The 9,940-nt window shown below is 45.0% G+C and overlaps 1 protein-coding gene across 1 annotated transcript; it reads right to left on the bottom strand.

Moving 5' to 3' along the window:
• Positions 1–1,383: 1,383 nt before the first annotated feature.
• On the bottom strand, positions 1,384–9,645 carry LOC149067746 (ocellar opsin-like). The gene is made up of 5 exons (XM_089252099.1): positions 9,438–9,645; positions 4,668–4,957; positions 4,238–4,569; positions 3,884–4,145; positions 1,384–1,916 (listed from the first exon to the last, which is right to left on the bottom strand). Exons 2-5 carry the CDS (start codon positions 4,947–4,949, stop codon positions 1,602–1,604), a joined length of 1,191 nt encoding a protein of 396 aa, XP_089108225.1. The 5' UTR covers positions 4,950–4,957; positions 9,438–9,645; the 3' UTR covers positions 1,384–1,601.
• Positions 9,646–9,940: the final 295 nt, after the last annotated feature.

Genomic DNA, 9,940 nt, shown 5'->3' with positions numbered 1-9,940 from the left:
TGGATGTCCAACTCAAAAGTAGGTCGCGGGCTTAACTATTATTTTATATTTTATTTTCTGGGCTTGTGTGGTATCTCTAAGCGAATTCAATATTTCAAAAATCGAGAATTCAATACAATTTTCAAAATTATTGATGTGGTGGAAAATGGTGTGGTGTATCGGGGCGGCTCGAGACAAAATCTTTATTTTGGACTTATTTTTTGAGCCTCCAGCCTATCTCCCTTCCCCCATAGCCCCTTACATCCTGCGTCAGGGCCCAAAGGCTAGAATCTTTCGTGGGACCCGAGCCAGATTTTCCATATAGGGTCCCTTCAACAGTTAATTTATAGTATGAAAAAAAGAAAAATTATAAGGATTCAAGCCCCCAAGATGGAGCCCTGTCAGTCCTATCCTTGGGGGTCATGGCCCCACTCCCTCACAGCTTATTCAAACAATTCCTAACAAAAAAAAATTTTTTTTGCCCTTTAATCTCGGATTTCGCGCCCCTCTTGAGCGGCGCTCCGTGCGGCCGCAATGGGTCGCATGGCCAAGCGCCGCCCCTGTGGGGGCAAGTGTACATTTTGGTTCCCTTACCCAGAATTTGTTCCAGAATAGTCAAATGAAAGCAAAGGAAAAATTCGGTTTCTCACTTGACTTGTCCGGTCTATGAAGTAGGCTACCAGAAACACTTTCGAAAAAGTTTTCTTAATTACGTCATATTCATAGGATAAATGATGATGGCTCACAAAAATGAGTGCTGTTTCAAGGATCAAGTTATCTTACTAACTATTAAGTTAAGGATGGTAAAATAATTCCTAGAACATGAAAAACAACAGAAAAAAAAAAATCTACTTTAAAAGCGGGACGTATGGTCACGCACATTTTGCACGGTAAACAATGGTATGAAAAAACTTTCTTCTGAAAAAAGAAAATCAGGTTTATCTCGAGGTCCTCTTCACTGAAGCCCTGTCGGCCTCCTGCCAGGGGCGGCATATGAGGCTTCGCACTCGGGTGGCAGGTAAGCTCGAGCCGCCGCTGAGAATATCCACAGGTTTCCTTTAGATCAGCGGTTCTCAAACTTTTCTGACTCGAGGAACCCTTTTTAGTATATTATTTATATGGCGGTACCCTTTAGAACTATTTTTTTTTTTTTGTTTGTTTATCAAATTTATTGATTTATTTTATTATCCTCGAGTGGCCGCGGAGCCCCTGGGAAGTGCACACGGAGCACCGGTTAAGAACAGCTGCTTTAGATGAACTAAAGAGCCGTGGATCACAAGTGTTTGAGAAGCACTGACTCGAGGTTATGATGATGAAACAAAGCGTCAATGGACATTGATGGGGGCACATTAGACATCGATAGAGAGTTGAAGACAGACATTAGAAATTGACGAAGACATTAGATGAATTAATAAACTAAGCTTTATTCGAAGCCACGAACGAAATCAACAGCTCTTTTATACATAATAACGTGAGAGGATGAAACAAAAGGCCTACTAACTACATAATAATGTAGTACAATGCTTTGGGCCCGAGGCCTAGAATAGTGTAAGTCTTTTGTTAAACTCTAAAGCAATTAAACGTCCGGCAAAACAGGCAGAATTTTTTTTTTTTTTCCCCTCTTATGCCTCGACGCTCTTTGGTGGCTTCTCGTCGGTCGTGACGGCCGATACCTCGGACTTGGTGTCCGACGAGTGGTCGGAATCTCCTCCGGCGCAGGACAGGTTAGGGAACTTCTTGTTGAGGGCCAGCCTGTACTTGGGGTGGCTGATGCCGTACACGACGGGGTTGTAGCAGGCGTTCGCCTTGGCGAACACTGAGCCCCAGATGGTAGCGAGAGGAGTCAGTCGGGCGCCGGTGCTGAAGACGCCGGAGAAGGCGATGGTCAGGTATGGGGTCCAGGCCATGAACCACAGGCCGACGGTCATCATTGCGACCTTGAAGAAAAAAAATCAGATACAAATTATTCGGCGTGATACTATTGGGTGTCCAAGTCCATGATGGGAGATTTATATTGCTATTGAGAGCTTCCCCTGGCTCTTGTGAAGCGCATTTCGAGTGTCCTCCCCCCCCCCCCCCTACGTTGGGCTGACCACCTGGAACCTATCTGGTTCATTTTTTCATTCGAAAGAGTTTGGAAGGAGGCAAAAGTGTTGATTTATCCATCGTAATATTGCTCACTACTTTGGCAGTACTCGTCCTGTTGCCTGGGTAGGTATTGCTGGTACAGCCTAGGGCCCTGTTCACACGGGGATATCGATGTTGCCTAGATACCGGGCGACTCGGAATCTAGGCGACCCAATACACGTATTTCTATGGAGCGCTTTAAAAAGGGATATTGGAATATTTGCGCATAAAAAGCCACGCGACCTGGTCGTATCGACATGCAGCAATGTACTACCGATCGAGCTGGGTCGGAAATGAAGGCTCCATCTATCGGTGGTCATCCCAGGTTCGATAAATAAAGAACTTGTTTTCTATGTTCTTACCCAGGAATCGAAGCCGTGGACCCTGACGGTAACCTTCATGGGTGGAAGACGAGCATCTTACCACCCGGGCGCCGACCTGTTGACTGGCAATTTGGTGTGCTAATCTTTGTATTCTTGTGCAGTGTGTGTGAAGTCTCAACTGGTGTACCAACGAGGCTCTGAGTCAAAGAGGGTGTCCCAAAATTGATGAATACTCATAGATTGTGATATGCTGACTATCCTGTCCCCCCTTTACCAAAGTATTTATTGATTGTCTGGGGGTCCCAAAAAAAAATCGAACACATTAGAATGATCCCGTTATTGTGATCGGGCGAAGGTGGTGAACTGAAAACTCCGTCGTTTTTACTGTCTCCTGGATTTCGAGATTTTCTTAGAGGTGTCGTGTGAGGGAGGACGAGCGTCTCGAGTCGTCCAGTCTCCAGGTGACTGAAGATCGGTTTGAATATTCAAGTGTGAGGGGGGCCCCGAGGAATATGGATCTTTTGTTTCAGTCCTGAAGAACGCGGATTCTTCCTTCCTACACCGCAAAGAGCATAGGCATGCCCCCCCCCTCCACACACATCCTGGAGCGAGGAACCTATGCATTTGTTTGGGCCCTGCACCCATCATGACAGAGCGACCCTTCGGTGAAGGAAGTAGGTCGTGCGAGAAGTTGCATCCTCTTGTAAGGCCATATCGACTAAATTCTTCGGTTATTGTTTTGTCTTTTGTGCAAGGGTCGAGGGGTGCTATTTTTTTTTTTTTAAATAAGTTTCAAAGTGTGGCTAATGGCAACCATTTTCAACCGGTTGCTCGCGAGCACCATGGTGCACCCTGAAGCCTCTCAATAGTGCTCAATACTCACGCCAGATTTCATTCTCACGAGAAATTGATTAACTCTCCATACCCTGTAGATATTGCATTCTTCAAGAATTACGTTAATGCAGATTTCTAGCTTACGCATGTATATGCCTTACTGAATATATATGCGCAACTCATGGCTCGAGACATCAAATCCTAATTTTGTGAAAATGAACTAAGCTGCGCATTTCCAGATCATTCAAATGACCCACGGCACATTTACAGATCGCTCAAGTGATCCGTTTGTCATCTACAGATCACTCAAGTGGCCCACGAGAAATTCCAGATCACTTTAGTGGCCCCGCAACACATTTTCCAGGTGACCTGAGTAGCCCGCGACACGTTTTCAAACTAGTGAAGTGGCCCGCATTCTTCTAAAGGTTGAGCACTTTGGCCATAAGGAGTACTCTTTGTTTGATGATAAGCATAGCCAGTGCTCGCGGTTCGAGAAACGTTGAAGACTGGGCTAAGGGAACGACTTTCAGGGCCGGTTTCTAACAAAGAGACCACTGGACACCCTCTCCCCCCCCCCACCCCTACTCAATGGTTTGACCATCGAAAGAAACGGTACCTACCTTGGCCAATCGGCATTCGGCGGACGTCTTCTGCTGGTCAGCGTTGGCCCTGAGCGAGGCGACGTTCATCTTCTTGGCCTGTTCGCGGAGCTGCTTCTCGTGGTCAGCGACAGCCCGGACGATGAAGAAGTAGTTGTAGATGAGAGTAAACAGCGGGGCGAAGTACACGGCTCCTCCGTATATGACGACGTAGGACGCCGAGGACCAGTCCTTATTCAAGTAATCTACGGTGCAGCTTGTCATGTTGCCTTCTGGCACGTACCTGTTGGTTAGAACATGAACGTTACATGACATGGCATGGCGATCACCGTATGAGACATACATGGTGGGAGAGGCTCAAGACTCGGGACTCACCTGCTCCATCCGAAGAAAGGCAACAGGGTCCAGACAGATGACCAGACCCACACGAGGAAGATCTGGAGGGCGGCTTTCTTGGAGGTCAGTGGCTCTGCCGACATTCCCCTGACGATGACGTTGTATCGGTCGAGGGAAATCATGACCATGGACCAGATGGACACGCAGCCGAACAGCGAGCCGGCCATGCCGTACACCTCGCACATGAACGGCCCGAGGATCCAGGTCTCGGCGAAACAGTTGGCGGCCATCGTTGGCATCATGAATGCCATCATGCAGAAATCAGAGAAAGCCAAGTTCACGATCAGCATGTTGGTTGGCGTCTTCAGGGTCTGCGTGGGAATAGTATTCGTCATCATTGAGAAGCCCATTTCTAATATACAGTAATACCGGTCATTTCAACAATCGATCCGAAGAGGGGACTACTCACCTTGGTGGTGGACATGAGGTAGATGACCATGCCGTTCCCGATCACGCTGATGATACCCAGCATGATCATGGCGACGCCGAGGAGGCTGTGCCACAGAGGATTGATCGGAGGGAACTGGTACCAATGCTCGTGGATCATGGGCAACATGTCCGCGGGCAGGTTGTCCACTACCGTCATGTTCCTCTGGTAGGGGTAGAAGGCGCTCCCGTACTGGGGTGCCACGGCCAGGTGGGGTGGGGCCATCAAGGCACTTGCTACCGGCGCTAGAGCTGCTGATGCCATCACTTTAGCTGGTCACAGAAAAACAAAGAGAAAAAGAAGAATTAAATTAGAAACCATGGTATCATCATTTTTGTCGAAGGAGGAGAAGGGACCGCAATTTCTCTGCATCCCCCACTGAGAAAGTCGATGATTTTTAATGCGGCACGTGTTGTTTCCCCGGAAATTCGCCTTCCGCTCCTCAAGATGGCCAACCGGGACAATTGTATGGCTATAATAATAATAAGGGCTGTGTATCATGAGGCTTATCACGTCTCTTCTCCACCTGTCAATGTACATCAGTGGAAATTGCATCTTCTGTCATTACATCGTGACTGTCATCACATTCGGTCCCTTTCGTTCCTTAGAACTGTGAAACTGTCATACTGTTCTGTGGAATCATTTTATATATATAATATATATATTCGCTTTATCCTTCACTAAGTCTGTTTATAATATCGCAGATTTTTGTATGTATGAATGAATGCTTTTTGTGCTCTCGTTTCAGCTATCGGACTTCCAGCCAGAAGAGACAACAGTGGAGTGGCGTGGATCCTCGGTGGGGGTGAATCCTGCGGCTTGAGTCGGGGATACCCGCTGAGCCCGGATACTCGAAGTTTTTCCAGCATGGCCCAGCCGCAAGGTGAACTGCTTATATCCCGCAAGGGACAGAGCGGGGACCATGTTTGGTGTTGGTGGCGTATATCATGAGCGCCGGAGTCGGTCCCAAGCTGACTCGTCATTGCTCTGACAGAATCGAGTAAAAGCTCGCTTCGTTACCTTGTACCACTGCCAACACTTTCATATAATTATCTTTTCGATAATTACTAGGGCTGGGAATCGATTAAGATTCTTTACCGGTTAATTAAATAATAATAATCGATTAATCATCCGATTAATCGAATATTTTCAAATATTATTCATTCATAACAATAGTAGTGTTGGTAACCATCATGGGCGGAAATACGGGGGGGACGACCTGCTGAACATGCTTGTCACACACACACACACATATCCTTTAGTTTCTTAACTTTGATCTTGTCGTTTTTCTTCAATCGATAACTTCAGAAACCGTCCCTAGTTTTCTTTGAATCGACTGACGTTTCCTCACGTCCAAATATTGATTCAAATATTTTCAAATGCGGTCACTTACCTGAAATGTTATGAGAAGGAACGTAATTCAAGACATTTACGTAATCGGTTTATATAATCGGACCAACCATAATTATTATCATTAGTATCTGCGTATGTTCTCATTTTGTGGTTCGCTTCTTTCAACCATTTAAAGGTAACCTCTACCGAGAATGTGTTTGTCGGATCCATTGAGGCGGAATTACGTACGTTACAGTCTAATTTTAATTGGACGAAAGCCGAATCGAGACACAGATAATTTGAATTATCTCTTTGATAATTTTAAATTATTTTCTTTTTGGTTTCATTTGAATCGGGTGTGACTCTTTTAAAAACGGTGACTTTGTTATTGTCAGTATAACTATCACATAAAAACAATAGGAAGAAAAAATTTTAAAACAAATATCCTTAATATGAAAAATATTCGAATTATTTTCTTCCTTGGATTGAATTCTATAAGACTTATGGACAAAGACAATATGAAGTAAATTGTTTTATCCCGTAAAATACGGGACGCATCAACGTGCTCCTTTACTCCCATTAGTTCACTCTCCTTAACATATTGCCCTGGATCCGTGTCCGGCCGGAAACTGGTGTATATGTGTTGATATCATTCTGACAGAATTACCTTTCGCTGGCTCCGGTGGGCCCAAGCGCATGGCCCCCACATCCTGAAGCAGGGCCCTTAGGCTGGGATTTTTTACGGGCCCCCAACCAGACTTTCATGTGACCCCTTTGTGATGAATTTATAGCGTGAAAAAACAAAAAATATGATGAAAATCATTCCGGGCCCCAGGGTTGGAGCCTTGTCAGCCCACCCTTTATGGGGGGTCATGCCCAAACGTCAAGACGGGCCTGGCAAGCGCATAACTTCACATATTAGTTTTATAACTAATCAGCGTAAGAATTACAGAAATGAATTGCGAAAATGCCATGCGCGCACACCACAGACACTAAAGCAGAGTTTCCCAAACTTTTCATTCAATCGTTCCCTTCTTGAGAAATTATTTTTCTCTCATCACCCCCCAACTCAATCCAAACCATGGGAACCTATGTTATTTCCATAGCTTCTACCGCCCCCCTGGAGAATTCCCTCACCCCCATGGGGTGATATCGTCCACTTTGGGAAACACTGCACTAAAACAACACTGCAAACGAGAAATCACTGGCATAAAATAGTGAGAAAAAAAAGCAACTAAAATGTAAAATAAGCCAGGTCAATCAGCACCTGGGTCAACACAGCACGAACGAATGGAGCATGACGTTTAGCGTAGATAAGTGCATGGTCGCTCATTTTGGTTCGAACAACCCACGGTTCTCTTACGAGTTGAATGGTGTCACTATCCCGGATGCAACTAGAGTCACCGATTTGGGAATTCTCATTGACGAGCGACTTAAGTTTTCTGAACATTGTTCAGCGGTTGTCAAAAAATCGAATAGAATGCTTGGTCTCATTTTCAAAAAGGTCTCTTAAAGTCATTCTTTCGCTTTTCCGAGGTTCTAGTTCGTCCTGGACTGGAGTATGCTGTAAGGTTTTGGAGACCATACCTACAGAGGGACATAGACTTGGTTGAAGGGGTGCAGAGAAGAGCTACGCGTGTCCTTATTGGCACGCGGGGCTTGAGTTATGAAGAAAGACTTCATTTTTTGAATATGTTTACATTGGATGAACGCAGGTGTCGAGGAGATATGATCGAAGTGTTCAAAATTTTCAATGGGATGGATAGGATGGACCATGAACTTTTAGTACACCGCCAATCGACTGCTTTTACAAGGGGACACCAGTATCGATTGGTGAGGGACAATGCAAGGTTATGGTGTCGCAGGGAATTTTTCTCCAATAGGGTTGTTAATAAATGGAATAGCTTACCCCCGGAGGTAGTAAATTGTAACACAATTGACACGTTTAAAAAGAAATACGATAAACATGTTGGGGTAAATCGAGAAGCTATCCATTCTTAGAATAAGACAACCATAAGTATTCTTTATGGACATTGTATAATATTTTATCATGTGTATATATTGTTTGTAATTTGTGTTAATTGCATTTTTAATTGGGTTGCTGTATTTTTGAAACATATGACAACCATATTTTTATGGGCATCTTTTTATCAGCCACCTCGTTGGGCATTTTGCCTGTTGTGGCGTTGTATTTGTATTTGTAACTGAAAAGTATCAGAGCGCTGACGTCACGCTGCAGTTCCGAGACCACGCCCACTGAGCCCATAGGTTTAGAACCCCTGCTTTATATCAAACTACTACGGCAGGCCCGTAGCCAGAAATTTCGTTCGGGGGGGAGGGACAAAGTGAGAGAATGCAATAGATTTGGCCATCTTTTTCCCTTTTTTCGGTCATTTTCTGAGTAATCGATTAAATATATATATATTGCGGCATACAACGGTGTAAATGTTTTTAATGTGTAAGGTGTTTATATACTTAATTTTAATATGTTCGTGACACGGCCCACGTGACAGTTTTAAACATGTTAGGATCAGGGAAGGGAATGCGAAACGTTCCATGACATGCGTTTCAAAACAAAGCAGAAATGAAAAGGGAATAGATACCTCTCTAAGGTACCACTATACGGCAGAGGACCACGTTCTCTTTTGGGTTTGTTCCTTCCCCCCCCCCCCCCATACAGCATTTTTCTGACATATTCAAACTTTGACCCAAATAATATGAATTATCTTACATGCAACGCTTGATTACTGTGTCGAGAGATTGAGATGAAGACGCCAAGAACAACAAGCACTTTTCGGCGATTAAGTGAGCGCCATGTCTAAGATGCCTAATCTATGAATATCTGATGGGCGGTTACTTCGGTACAGTCAGGTAACTGCACATAGAAAAACATTGTATCAAAAAGGCACACCAAAGACAGAAGCAGGCCTCTTTCCAGCTAATAGGAACATGGAGCTTGTATAAAAAAGTACTTGGGTGGCACCACTAACTGGAAATCGTTTACAGAAGGCAGTATTTGTTACAAGAGTTACAATAAAAGCACCGTTTACATGTGCAATACAGCGGTAGCGTTGGGAGTTCTAGTAACCGTTGACGACATTTCCCACCCCACGTAGGGAAAGAAATGGGGGCGTAGGAATTGCCCCTCCTTTGCTGGGGGAGTGTAACCTCCTTTCCTATAATCTTATGCCCGGTGAATTGATTTGGCCGACCCACCTCTGACAACATCTAAAAGGTGAGCTTGAAGTGTCGGTCCATGCAAACGGGTTTGGATGAAAATCCTTGAAGCAGGTTTTGAACCCGCTTCTTACATTTGTCATGTAAACGGGGTTGACTCTGCCAAGGCCATCGCACCTAGCAGACAACGCCTGAAAGTTTGAACACACTGAGAGAATTATAAAAGCATGCACATGAACTCACCTTTCGGAGATGTAGTTTCCACAAAAGAGGAATAGATTCCACACAAGAGTCGTCACCCGTTTAGCAGTTGAACGCTGTGAGTCCCTTGTGGTCAAAAGAGATGCTGTAGCCAACAGATCGCCAAGAACCGCTTTGCTGCTGCACGAAGGCAAGTAGTGAAGACACAACCGACAAGTCCCGTCATTTATAATCGCGCGTTTTACAAGACGTCGATGCTGCACATCCACACCAATAAAATGCTTTCCGTAGGGCTTCGGGAAGCCGTATCTCGTATTATGACGTGCGGATTAGCGAACCGAAGCCTTTGGAATACGGCACGCACGAGTAATCAATCCAATCAATCAATTAAGACGATTTAGGATAAGCTGAATTCAATGTCTCCGGGTACGGAAGGCATCAAAATGATGACTGCCGTGTGAGCTCGTCATCACCTATTCGTTCCCATGCTCTCTCTCACGCGGATGGTTTTACTTTTTTTTGTTAGACCAGGGCGAGAAATGCGA

The sequence above is a fragment of the Pholcus phalangioides genome, unplaced genomic scaffold, assembly GCF_987345545.1.
Source record: "Pholcus phalangioides strain wild (caught in Gottingen) unplaced genomic scaffold, Ppha-v1.0 ptg000028l_1, whole genome shotgun sequence".
Taxonomy (NCBI): domain Eukaryota; kingdom Metazoa; phylum Arthropoda; class Arachnida; order Araneae; family Pholcidae; genus Pholcus; species Pholcus phalangioides.
This window is presented reverse-complemented; position numbering and strand designations above follow the sequence as displayed.